This window comes from Oreochromis niloticus, linkage group LG18 (assembly GCF_001858045.2).
Source record: "Oreochromis niloticus isolate F11D_XX linkage group LG18, O_niloticus_UMD_NMBU, whole genome shotgun sequence".
Lineage (NCBI taxonomy): Eukaryota > Metazoa > Chordata > Actinopteri > Cichliformes > Cichlidae > Oreochromis > Oreochromis niloticus.
The window spans coordinates 35149458-35163552 of record NC_031982.2 but is presented as its reverse complement, the minus strand read 5'-3'; the positions used below and the strand labels follow the sequence as shown (position 1 = coordinate 35163552).

The 14095-nt window shown below is 48.5% G+C and overlaps 1 protein-coding gene across 3 annotated transcripts in view; it reads right to left on the bottom strand.

Moving 5' to 3' along the window:
* LOC100696495 (PEX5-related protein) overlaps positions 1–11105 on the bottom strand; it is a 28440-nt gene extending 17335 nt beyond the window's left edge. For 2 of the 3 annotated variants that reach the window (XM_019347558.2, XM_019347559.2), the window contains exon 1: positions 10806–11105. In XM_019347558.2, the coding sequence (XP_019203103.1) occupies positions 10806–10820 (15 nt within the window). In that variant the 5' untranslated portion in view covers positions 10821–11105. The remainder of the gene's footprint in view (positions 1–10805) is intronic. The other variant, XM_019347557.2, reaches the window with a different exon arrangement.
* Between the last annotated feature and the right edge of the window lie 2990 nt (positions 11106–14095).

Genomic DNA, 14095 nt, shown 5'->3' with positions numbered 1-14095 from the left:
GCAGGCACTTTGGCGACAGTGGGAAGGAAAAACTCCCTTTTAACAGGAAGAACCAGAACCAGGGAGGGGCGGGGCCATCTGCTGGTTAGGGTGAGAGGAGGAAGACAGGACAAAGACACGCTGTGGAAGAGAGACGGAGACTAATAACAACTAAAGACGCTGAGACGAGTTCGCTGCTACGTAGGAATGTCTCTGGGTGGCTTCGTATCCAGAGGTCAGAGGTCACGTTTGACACCATCAGCTCTGGTTACACTCTGTCAGGACCTGTGACAGTGAAATAAAGCTAAAACATGAAGCAGGTTTTTGGAAATCTACGCCGGCTGCTTTTAAAATGACGGCTCAGGTGACAGGATGGAGCGGAGGAGGCGGAGCAGCTTTTAGGGCCCTCCAGTGATGACAGGAAGCCGGAGCTGCGCGGCAGAGCGAGCCTGTCACATTATGAAAGGATAATGAGATAACTGGTCCAAAGGTAATGAATGTAATCTGCACACACTGGTGTCTGAGCCGAGCCTCCTCTCAGCGGCACGACTCAGACACACAAATGAATCACAGCTGCCGCTGATTTCACTGGTAAACGTCTCATTCATCCGAGCCGCTGCTGAGGAGGCAGGAGGAGAGGCTGAAAACAGCCCGCAGACACCTCCAAAACACCAACCATGTGATGGAGCGTGTACGTGCCTATGCCTGTGTCACAGGCGACCAGGATTCATTAAACCTTCAGCACCGCTCGAGCAGCAAATGAGGCGCCGCGTTCAGTGCTGCAGGCGGAATCCGTGGGCCCGGTGCACTCCCGGCTCTGACCCGGCTCTGTTACACCTGCAGAGGAGCCAGCTGGTCTGGAAACACCGGTGGACAGATGTGCCAAACAGGGCGCTCCACTGGCTGCCAGCTCTGAGGCATTCTGGGAAGTGTTAATTCCCGGTTCGATGCCAGATCACAGAAGAGTGTATGTGCCTTCCTAATCCTAATCCACAGTGCCGTGTGCACCACATGTTTAATCCCATGAAGAGGCGAGCAGCACCGCACAGATTCACTGTGAACAGATCACTTCAGAATAAAAGACATACAACAAAGGAAAAAAGGATATGAAACAGCACGGATCAGGAAACAGATCCGAGTTCATAAATCCAGAACGAGATGGGAGGATAATCCAGAGATAAAACAGCTTCAGAGTTTTATCAGCTGAACCAGGAAAAGTGGAGGAAAACGTTTGGATATGACACAGAACGCTGCTTTAAACCGTAACGTCGGAAGAATGGCCAAGCGTTCCTTTGTCGTCAGGGATGAATCGGTCTCACAGTTGTGTCACTTCCTGCACACATCAACGCCATCCGCCATATTTCTGTGTTTCTGACAGCACAGCGAGATGTGGCATAAAGTCTCTCAAACAGGGAAGATTGGTGACTGCTCAGTTGTGTGAGCAGTCACCAATCTTCCCAGCTTCCAGCACAGCATGTTAATCCTGCTGCTTTAGGTTTCCATAGCTGTGTCCAAATTCATGGGCTGCATCCTCCTGAGGCCGCATTTGTAGACCGATTACATCACAGCGACGCCACGAAGGCTGTCCAAATTCATAGATTCCTCCGAATGCAGCTGACAAATGCGTCCTCCTTTTCCCCGAATTTGAAGGATGGGTCGGGTGTGTCCTTCGTGGCCCACCATATCCCAGAATTCAGAGCGCGGCCCAGCCAAACTCCAGTTTCCAACAATGGCGGCCGCTACTAAGTTTTAAAATTACTCTTATTAATCTTTCTGGGTCACAAAATAAACTTTTAACATATTTTCAGGCGAGAATGTAGCTGTGTAAACTTCAAATATCTGCTCTGTTTATCAAGGTATCGCATATTTGCAAAAGTGCTTCGACGTTTTCGGAGACGTCTGTTACCCACCAGCTCGATAGCTAGCCGAGAGCTCGAGGGTCACTGAAGCCGCCGAGAACGGCACAACTCCCGGCACATCATTTTCAGATCACCGCGGACTTTCGCTACTCAGGTTAAACGTCATATATATATCACTTAGACAACCTAAAAATGATATTGTTTGGCTTTTTTTCAGTGTTTTATTTGTTCGTGAGTAAATTGGTTTGGATGAGATTAAAGTTATTAGATTAGATTAGATAAAATAAAACTTTATTAATCCCCCGGGTGGTTTTCACACAGCTGAATAAACGTCAAACAGAAAACTGATTAAACAGAAGTGTGAGACGGTCGAGAGTTTACGCCAGTGTCCTGTTATATTTTACATAGCAAGGAGCAGACGGCTGAGTTTATTAAACTCCACCGAGACAGCGGTGATGCTAACCAGAAGGCTAGACCGTCCAATTTCCCCAGCCGCTCACTTCCGGCCTGCCCGACCTTCTGAGGACCCGGCCCACGTAGACTGCGAAGGCCGGGTCCTCAGGAGGATGCAGCCCATGAATCTGGACACAGCTCATGGGTGAGAGCACAAAGTCTGGATTTCAGTGAATCCTCACTGTCGTGTCCGGCACAGAAAACACTCCCCAACTCCAGCAGGGATCCGATTCTGTGCCCAGGACGAAGGACAAAGTCTCCTTTTCCGACCTGGTGAGGTCTTTCAGTTCATCCTCAGAGTTAATCTGACACAACAAATATTCAGATCAGATGATATTCAGATCATTTTTCAGAGGGCTTAGGGTTACAGTGATCGTCCGGTAAAAGTGTCGACGAGGAGGAAAGAGGAGAGCGGTCAGAGCTAAATGACTTTGGTGCTGCGTTTAAAAGCCGGGGACAGTGTGGGGGACGGCAGCGCCGCGGCTGCGTGAAGGTGCGGCAGCTGGCAGTGATAAATGCCAAGAAGTCAGAGTTTCTCTCTGAGCGGAGCAGAGTAACGGCAGCTGGAGCAGAGCGGAGGGTCAAAGGTCGGTGACATGATCACACTGAAAACTGCGTGCTCTGCAGACGGGAATCAGAGCGTCAGACGTTTGTTCACTCAGACTAAACCTGAGAAGTCTGACAGCGGCGGCGGGACAGTGACGCACAAAGAAATGTTTCAGCAGGGCAGTAAACGCTCTGACCTTTGACCTGTTTGCTGTGAGCAGGAACTAAACGTGGAGCTGCGAGGGGTAACAAACAACTATGGTCGTCATGCCAACCTTGGTCATCACGGCGAGGAAGGGGTTCCCTTCAGAGGATGTCTTTTTACCAGGAAGCTCCTTCAGCAACGAGCTTTTCCCCTACGACAGGCAGACAGGCAGGGATGAGCTCAGTGATGGGCGGAGCCAGAGGCGGCAACTGGAGTCGTGATGTTGTATCAGTCTGTGCAGAAAGACTCGGCTTCACGCTCGCAGCTTTTGCGTCCGGCTCAGCGGCGACGAGGACGTTTCTGATCTGAAGCTGAAAAACGAGGAGACTGAAGCACCAAAAGCTGCTCTGATGGCCACTTTTATTTACAGTCTATGTGGGGACGGTGCACATTCAGGTTAATCTCAGAGGTTTAACCAGAACTCTCATCTGTGCACGCTGTCCACCTGTACCTGATCTTTCTGCTGCTCGCAGCAGGTCTGTTAATCATTCAGATTAAAGTTTATCTGAAGAATTTCTAGAACATTCTGTTTTATTCTGCAGAGGGAAGTCATACGTAAACGAGATGGCTCCGTGATGGCTTTAGCCGCTGAAGTCAGCTAAGCACAGCTCTCTCTGACCATCACTCTACTGCACATGTGCAGTGAGCTGCATCCCAGCATCCCATCAGCTCCCTGAAACCTGGACTAACCTCAGCAGAGGCTAAAATACATCTGTGAATAAAGACATCAACATTCAGGCACGAGGACTACGATTAGGTCCGATCCACTAAAACTCTGACCCGGCCCTGCGGGACCTGCAGCTCAGGTACGACAGGTGAGCTGGTTCACCTGCCGCCGTTCAGAGGGAGGAATGGTGAGTTGTGACGAGCGCCAGCGGGCAGAGGAAGATGAGCCGAGAGTGAAACGTGCCTCTGTGAACTTGGCGGGAAGATGCTGTAATCAATAAAACATCATCTGCAGTTTTATTATTAGAGCTGTGATGGAGAGCAGCAGCGCCCCCCCCCCCTCCCCCATCATCATCATTAATGAATGACTCGCTTAACACAGACATCACGTTACAGCGGGTGACCTGCCGAGGGGCACGCCGCGTTCTGAGGTGGCTCCGACATGTGTGACATCACCCTGAGGTCATGTTTACATCATTCCTTGAACTGTGCTTCACTCGCTTGAGCTGCACTGTGAGAGTGTGATGCTCTGACCCCACACTCAGGTTTAGGGGGACCTCACACCGCGCTCTAAAGGTGATTGGACAGTTTTGGTGATGTCATCCTGCATCAGTGGGACAGCTCCTGCTCTCCAAGAGCTGACAGAGCAGCGGAGTAACTAAAGTAATGGGTAACTTTTTACTGAGGAGTAAATCCATGATGATTCAAAAGAGTAGTTCAGAGAGCATCAGTGATGCAGATTATTCAACCAGGAAGGATGTCAGCCGGACTTTATGATTCTACTGTTTCTACTGAGAACGTATCTGTCTCCATCTCTGCACCGTCTGTTTAATGTTCTCTCTCCCTCACTCTGTGTGTGTGTGTGTGTGTTGTGGAGATGCTGTCAGACTATAAATAACCTGCTGTTGTGCTGAGCAAACAGTCCTCCATCAGCAGAGCTGAGCTCAGTGCTGCTGCAGCACATCCACACCTCAGTGTGCAGCCAGACTACTGCAGTACTCTACTAGCACTGCAGTACCAGTGCTAGTAGAGTAGCAGGGCTCAGTTTTTCCTGGGTGGGTGTTTGGGGGTGAACAGGCTTCTCTCCGTCACTTTAAATGGAAGACGCAGAATCACAGTTTGTATCTGAAACACCTGAAAGTGTTACCTGTAAGAAGGCAGGTGTTCAGCGGACTCTGATTGGACGGTAATGCTTTGCGAACCTACCAGCTGATTGGTGTGAGAGTGATGTCCGCGACATGTACCTGCACCAAAGCTCACTGGGAGTCTGAGAGCTGCCCTCCATCACACTTTGAGTCCGGTGTTTTTTTTATGAAACATGAGCCATGAAGCGGCTGTAACAGCTGATCACATAAACAGAAATCTGCTGTCAGACGGGTGGATGCTGGGGGGGATGGAGGAGTGATGCCTTTAGTGTTGCTCAGTAAATAAAGCGCAGGCTCAGGCATGGTGGGGAAACTGTGGCAAGGACGTGAGCTGACCCCAGAGAGATTTAGATCCTCCCGCAGCGCTGCTGCTAATTAATCTTGGATGAGTTTCCCCCGTGGCTCTCCCAGCTCCAGGCCTACTGTAACTACAGCAGAGGACACCGCGACAAACACGCTCGAGCTCAGGGGAACAAAGAGTCTGGCTGTAAATGATGGCACCGCTCTCAAACACACCACTGCTCCACCGTCTTCCCGTTGACTGAGGGGCGGAGCCCTCACCGATCATCAGGGATCACCGTGCTCCTCCACAGCGCTGAAACCAGCCCTGCTTTGTTCAGGCTGGCCTCTGAGGCCCTGAATGCATCCCGCCGCGTCCACGCCCACTGATCAGATCCCGAGGACCTCAGCGACCTCCTGTTCTTTGGAGAATCTCAGTTATGTTTTACGCTGGTTTCACAAACAGGAACAGCACTTCTGTTCTTTTTAGAAACCCAAACACAGTAACAGCAGGACTCACTCTGCTTATTTTAGACCCACGTTTCTGTCCGAGTTCAGATCAGAATCCTTCCACACCAACAGACGGGTTGAAAGAACACAGGCTCCTCTCCACAAACACCTTTCTCTGCCCTTCTTCTGACGGGAGACAAATGATGAGGCTGGACCGCTGTCCTTCCCCCATGGCACCACATGCAGGCCTCCTGGACCTCGTTGCTATCAGGGGAACCTGCAGGTCAGTTTGTTCTCATTCTGCAGCGTAGCGTATCTTTCATATTTGCCACAAACTGCCAGGACAGGCAGTCTGCCAGCAACATCCACAGAACACTAGCCAGACACCTTTGACATAAACACACATCGTAGTTCAGACAGGTGGGTGGAAAACCCCTCGTCCTCAGACGGACTCACAGATGCTGCTGATAAGGCTGATGGCCACTGAAACTTCACTGTTTGGTCTTTTCCTAAACACTGTAACCCCGACCCTGAAGGCCGGGCGGTCACCGAGGCATCAGATCTTTCCAGATTCGTGTCTAAGGCTACGTTCACGCTGCAGGTCTTAATGCTCAATTCCGATTTTTGGATCAAATCTGATTTTTTTGTCTGCTTGTTCACACTACAAATAAAATGCGACATCAAACGCGCTCTAGTGTGAACGCTCAAAGCGGCCCGCTTGCGCAAAAGAAGACGTCACACAGAACGCGCTCTGTTTAGACACAGACCAAACAGTGTTGTTTGACTGATGGCCTTAATATAAAGACTTGTTTCGGACTTTACGTTTCCCAATTTTGCTCTAAGTTATAAAGTTATTTTGTTATTTACATACGGCCTAATAATGATCCTTATTGCTGTTTTAGAGGAGCGGTGCTTCAAAGGATAATCTGCAGATTATACAGTACAAATAAAATGTTCACGTTGTCTTCCCAACAGTTTCACTGACATCTACACTGGATGGCCAGGAAGCGTTCGCGATGTCTTCTCCGGCGCTGATAATTGGCGTCTGTCTTGTGTCAGTGATGTAAAAGACGGATTTAATGCGACATGACCGTTCACACAGCAGTCGCTTTCTAAAACATCGGATATGTATCGGATTCAGTACCACATACGAAAGTGACCCAGATCGGATTTGAAAATATCGGATTTGTGCTGTTCACACTGTCATACCGTGATCGGATATGGGTCGCATAGGGTCAAAAAAATCGGATTTGATGCGCTTTCGCCTGCAGTGTGAACGTAGCCTAACTGTGTCCCAGCTGTTTGCTTCTGTCTCGCTCAGCGTGCACAGGTGAAGTCGATTCAGAGGAATCACGAACACCTGAGACGTGACCTTGTAAACTCCGCCTCACATCTGCAGCACGCCACTCTGCTCAGTGGACCGAAAACCCCGGTCCCCCAGGAGGCTGTGTGTGTGAGTGTGTGTGTGTGTGTGTGTGTGTGTGTGGGTGTGTGTGAGTGTGTGTGTTTCACTGTCTGTGTTTTCATATCTTAGTGAGGACATCTCATTGCCATAATGCTTTCCCTAGCTGCTTACCCTAACCATTAAAACGAATGTCTAACCCAGAGCCTAAAACCACATTTCAGGCTTTTTGTCCCCACTAGCGCTGTTGGTCCCCACAAAGATGTCTAAACAGGTACACAGAAACACACACACACAGAGGTCTTCAGTGGATAATTAGCACAGGTGTGTGTGTGTGTGTGTGTGTGTCACTGGGATCAGGCTGATCTTCAGAGTTGATCACTTCCTGCAGCAGCACTGCTGAAGCTTCCCTTTCACTGAAGTTAATGAACACACGTATGAGACCACACGACCCTGAACGCACCACAGGTGGAGAAACATAGCGGCAACAGCAGACTGTCACTGAGCTCGCTTACTCCATGAAACAGAACAAAAGCAGAAGTGTGAGGCCTAAAACTCTACTTCAGTGTTAACGAAGGATCCTTCAGCTCGGAGAGCTCTCACTGAGCTGACGGACGAAGCTCAGCTCCTTAGACTTGTGGTCTCTCTGTTGTTGCCTGATACACTGTGCTTCCATGTTTGTTTGCACACGTTTCAATGACTCGTTGCACTTATTGCCCATTTTCCCTGCAACATATAAAGCAATGCTCCAGACCTTTGCACAGTACGGTCCATTAAGTCCTTCCGAGCTTTCTATGCTGACCTGCAGCCTCTTCACTGTGTAAGTGGAGCCCTGGGAAGCTCTCTGTGATGCTCTTTGATCCTCTCCTTCCTCACATTCATTCTGGTAATGAGGGCGGACGTGCCCTTTCTCCAGCCGAGCGCCCTCCTGAGATGTTCACACTCCTCCACAGAGGAGGGGCGGATACTCACACACAGTGTTCAATGAGAGAGAGAGAGGAACACTGGGGGGGGGGAGGGTTCTGGTTACACCGACCCTGGAGCTCTCAGCTTCAGAGCAGAACCAAGACCACCAGCTGCAGGACGGCCGGAGACGGCCTGGGGATAGCAGCGGCTGCCCTCTCAAAATGAAAGCCAGGGAAATTTCTGCTAGTCAGTCAGATGAAAAGTAATGAAATAAAAATGCTAAAATGCATCAGCATGTGTAATGCAAACACAAGCATGACGTGGGTGTTTGGATCTGAAATATCTTCAAACTGACGCTCCCACAGAAACATTAAACCTGTGAAACGTAAGGAAATGATTTTCTGTGCAGCTCAGCATTTTATTGAATTGTATCTTCTGCCTGTTTCTCTGCTGATCGCCCCCTCCGGGATCAGTCTATTCGCTGGTGTTTGAAGGACCTTTCTTCCCTACAATAAACACATTATTTAAATATTAACTTAATGGTGCTTCTGTGATGAAAAACTGTCCTGGTTCTGTCTTTAAAGACGAAGTTTCACAGGAGGAACTGGAAGTGAGAGAAACCTCTGGGGTGACCAGAGCTCTACATGTGGAGCTGAAGCCGTTTGGAAATGATGACGGAGCAGCGAGAGTGACGGTTTGTCACAGTGCAGTGATTAAATCATAAATCTGCCTGCTCTGCGGCAGCTTCACGACCCTCCACTGATGACAACCTGCACATCATTTCAGTCCCTGCAGGAGCATCACAGGCAGATTCCCACCGTCCTGCAGGCCGCAGGCTGAGCACAGAAGCACAGACGTCCTCCAGCAGGTGAGTCCCGACTCTTCCCCGGGGTCAGGACAGGGGGCGCTCTGGGCAGATGCTGAACCCCCCCCTGAGCTGGATCCTTTCAGAGCTCCTCTGATCCCGCAGAAGCATGTCATTCATTTCATTCTGAATGCTCTGCCATGATGTTCACTTCCACCACTTTATGATTCACAGACATTTAATCAACAAAAACCTTTCAAAATCTCAGAATAAAGCCAGAAAATCACCAACCAGGTGCACCGAGGTGCAACCCCAACTCTGCAGAAGCGTCGGAGAGACCGGTCCAGCACTTATTATGATCACAATATCCAATTTTCAACACCTCACTTCCTTTTTTACTCTTTTTACATGTGATGCTTTGTTCACAGCAAACGCTGCCTGATTGCCAAGTAAAAATATTTACTTCTCCCACAAACTTTTTCTCCTTGTGCTGAAACGTTTCATTCATTCAGCATTTTACATCACGGTTGCTGACCAGGACTGAAAACCCAAACCACAGTCCTCAGAAGGGCCATCTGCCAGCACAGGTGGACATCCATCCATCTATCCATCCAACCGTCCATCCATCCGTCCATCCATCCATCCAACCATCCATCCATCCATCCATCCATCCATCCATCCATCCATCATCTTCTTCTTATCCGGTTCAGGGTGGCTGGATCCTCTCCCAGCTCAACCCTGAGAAGCTTGTAGGACTGACACAACCATTCACACCTGCACTTGATCACAGGTAACCTAACATCCCAACACTTAATCTGCCTTTGTGTTGTTAGGAGGAACCCAGAGAGAACCCACACAGGAACATGGAGAACCCGGTCAGTGCCGTGAAAGCATCACAGCCTGAAATGTCTCTGACAGTCACTGCTGGAGGTTTTATGACGACACAAAGAGGAAGGGCAGGACTTCACTTCTGTTTGCTGCTGAGTGGATCAAAAACACTCCAGCCTGGTGTGCTCCTGATGCTGATCCAGTGACAACAAACACAAACACAGGTCTGATGCCTCCTCTGCTGCTCACAACAGTGACTTCACTAAAATGACATTTAGACACGCTACATGACAAAAAGCTTCACCAGGTTAGAGGAATGACGGAGGCAGTCGTCAGCAGCTGAACTTTGCCTGATTAGTCACAGCGGTGGTTTACAGGACTCTTTTTAATCTTAATAGAACACTATGGCCTGTATTTGTATAGCGCTTTACATATCCAGTCATCCACCCATTCACGCACACATTCACGCACTGGTGATGGCAAGCTACGTTGTAGCCACAGCCACCCTGGGGCGCACTGACAGAGGCGAGGCTGCCGGACACTGGCGCCACCGGGCCCTCTGACCACCACCAGTAGGCAACGGGTGTCTTGCCCAAGGACACAACGACTGAGACTGTCCAAGCCGGGGCTCGAACCGGCAACCTTCCGATTACAAGGCGAACTCCCAACTCTCGCCACGATCGCCCCACTAAAGAAACTTTCACACCCTGACAGGTTAAACTCTGGGACTCATGTCAGTTTCATATTTCAGCTGTGAAGATGTAATCTGATATGTAACATTCATATTAAACCTGAACGCTTTGAGACATGTTTAACAAATGAAGGAAGACGGATGGTTTCTGTGGAGCAGTGAATAACCGCGGATTCTGTTCTCAGATCTTATGGAGCAAAGAGAAAACATCAGCGGTCCAGATCATTCAGGAACACATCACAGGTTATAATGATGTCAGGTGCAGCATCATGCTGTTCCATGAAAATGGAAGAAAGTGATCAATAAAAGTGAAAGCAGAGTGCTGATGTTCACTTTCTAAACACAGGAAGCAGGCTGACCTGCAAATGTAAAACGCGGAAATATCTGAAGTGATTCCTGTGACAGCAGAAGCTGCAGTCAGTTTCATGCAGTGACTTTTACATCCTTTATTTATGCAGATAAAAACTCAGCAGACATAAGAATGATGATGATGATGATGATGATGATGATGATGATGATGTGGGGACAACAACAACACAGAGTCATTTCTTTAAGCCCTCCAGAAACATAAAAACTCAGGTACGAGCTCACCTGGACCTGGTACATGTCTCAGTCCTGCAGCTTTCAGCGGCACGCAGCTGGAAGCGCAGCCGCCAGCAGTGCACCCACACCCGGCTTCAGTGCGACAGACCGCGCAGTGTCTCTCCAGAGCCTCCCCGCCTGAAAGCTCCGCGTCCAGCTCCGACACGTCCGAACGCCTCGGGCTCCGGGATGCATCTCACTCCGGTCCGGCCAGAGGAGGGAAGAAGGTGGAGCGAGCAGAGCCGAGCCGCTCCGAGCAGCTCCGAGGTCAAGGCACACCGGCGACACACGGCCTCTTCCTGTCAGCGCTTTCACAATAAAAGTCAGAGCTTTAAACTTCATTATTTAAACGGGCTTTCTGTTGAATTATCAGCGATTTATTGGAAACCACGTATCTGGGCACTTTTATTTCCGTTATTTTTTGTTTGTCTGAGAAAAGCACTTTACAAATAAAGTTTTTTAGGCATTGAATTCAAAGTGTTAGACCTTTGGTTGAAAAAACAGATAATTCGGAGGGTAAACTGTCAGTCCTGTGCTCTTTGTCCAAACTAAAACACACCTAATCTCTTTGATCCTCGTAGCTTCATAGTCCAGCAGACCACACGAACTACTCGGGGCTGAAAGTCACTGTGATAGGCTCTGCTGGAAACTGAACTCAGATCAGTGTTACATCCACTCCAAGAGACTGAACATCTGCGAGTGTGGGAGTGCTGGATCTATGGCAGTGTGAAGCAGAGGAGTAGGGACCTGGATGTTTGATCTGGTTCTCATAATTCCCTGCACGAAGTTTCACACACAAAGTGCATTCTGGGTAAACCTTCAGGGCTCCTATCAGCATGTAGAACAGGTGTCTGCTCAGCACAGGTGAGAGCAGATGAAAGGTCTCCTTTGTACCCGCGTGTGATGCCAGGCTCAACGTCCAGCCCTCGGTGTCAGAATATTTCCTTTGATATAATCACCACGCAGCTCACAGCTGCTGTTTGTGATAGTTTGTCTGAAAAAATCAAAAGCCTTCAGTCCTGAAAAGGTTTGTGTGGATGCTGAAGAGCCTGGATCACAGAGGGTCTCGGGATCAAAGATGGATCATTAGATTCAGTTATGATGAAGATGATGTTTCCTGGATGTTTTTCAGCTTCTGCCTTCAGGATGACAGCGCCCCGGCTTGACCCACGCACCTGAAGTTCAAGCGTTACATGTTTTACAGTGTTGCTTTGCAACACGGATGCTTGTTTTACTCAGCGGACTGGAGATCTGCTCATAGATGGCTGCCTCGTCTCACCTTTCCCTGAAGTTCCCAGCCTGGGTGTCCACATTTGCATTCTGTGCTCACGTCAAGCGGTTTTCACCTAATGAACATGTTCAGCCATCACTCACTGACTCTGTAGCAGACACCCCTCAGCAGCTCTCAGACCTCCTGCACTCGCTGTGGTCCTCAGGCATCTGGACATAATGGAGAGACTCTATGTGTTAACTGGCTTGGGAACAGCTCAGTGTCTGCCTTCTCTAAGAGTGCGATTACCACAGTACAACTACAGCCTCTCACCTGTGAGAGTTCTCATGTGGGCCATCAAATTCCTTCTTGTGCTGAAACCTTTCATGTTCAACAAACCTCTGGTTACAGACTTTTCTGTGGTATACCAAAACACTTTTCGACTGAAACTTTTCCCATGTGTTTCACAAGGATATGGCGTCTCACAGGTGAGAGTTCTCAAGTGGTGTTTTTTTCAACCTGAAGCTTTTCCCACATGTTTTGCAGGATTGAAACAAGTTTCTTTCTTTGGGCCTGATTCTTGACAGATTTTTGGCAAACATCAGACTCTCTACCTGTGGCAGCATTGCAGGGACTCTCTGACACAGTCCAGCTCTCCACATCATCGTAACTTCTGTCTCTCTTCTGTCTCTTCTTTGGCACCGAGGTCACAGTTTCACTTGACCCTGACTCTTCACACTTGCTGGATTCTTCATCTGTGATTTCACTTTGAGGAGAGTCATCAGAGAGGAGCTGCTGCCCGTCTCCTCCTGGTTCACTGTGCTCTCCTTCCTCAGCAGTAGTCACCATAAAGGTATCAGTCTCCTCCTTCAGTCCCAGCTGCTCTCCCTCCTGACTGCTGCACAGTTCCTCCTGTTCCTCTTTAATCTGTGGAGGTTCTGGTTCCTCCTGGTCCACACTGGAGCTCCTCTCCTGGTTCCAGAGCTGCTGCTCAGGGAGAACCTCCTCCTCCTCACAGATATCCTGCTGTGGAACATCTGGAGAGACAAATCAGATACATGAAAATGGTAAATATATTCATCATGCCATCCATTTTCATAAACACTTCTCTATCACCCAGACAGCATCTCAGCTCCAGGCCCACTGAGTTCACAATAACCTCTACAAAGCATTTGATTGTGTTTTCACCCAGTCCAACGGTTAAAAATCTTATCTGCAAACATCCAAGCAGGAAGTCAAAGTATTTTATAAAAGGAGTCAGGAGGCGAGTGGTTTTTTTATTAAGTGGTGCTGTACTGGTGCTGTTATACCTGTAAACAATGGAAATGTGTTGATGTGCATCTTATGCTGTTGTTGCTTTTCAAGTTTATGAGAGCGGAACAAATAAAAACCACATCAGTGTTCCATAAGTTCTAGTCAAAATGTTGTAGTTAGACACAAAGGCTTCAACTTCTCTGGAGGCTTTTGGCTCTAAGTAAACATCTTCTATGAAGTCAGACACAAGTTAGAATGACTTTACCTGCTGCTTTATACAAGACCCATCCACCAGTTAGGGCCTTCATTTTAGGATGCTCCTCATGCAGAGCTACAGTAATCTGGGTTAGGATTAAAAGAAATCAAAAATGTCCTCACGATTAATTTGCCGTATCAAATTGTAACATTTTGAAGTTAAGAATGAGTTTTTCTTAACGAGGTAAAGGCATCTAAAAGTGAGAAAGTACCTCTTCGTGATCAGCGCTTTCAGCTATGCTGAGTATTCGCCCTCTAAGAAGCCGTATTTCAGTCTTTGCGGTTTTTGTCGTGGAATCAGGCAGAAGACAAAAATGTAACTCAAGGTTGCTAACTGCATGTATGACAGTACCAGGAGCTGGGAAACGCCTCTTTCCTTTAGATTGCCTTCTTTGAAACATTGCTGGAAATGAACTGGAAATAAGATTGTATGTTTGAGGCACTAAATACTTGGCCACCTTCTCCACAATTAAAGCAAAACTACTCGTCTGATTGCAAGTTACTTTCAGTGTTGGGAAGGTTACTTTGAAAATGTATTCCACTACAGATTACATGCCCCAAATGTAGTTTGTAACATATT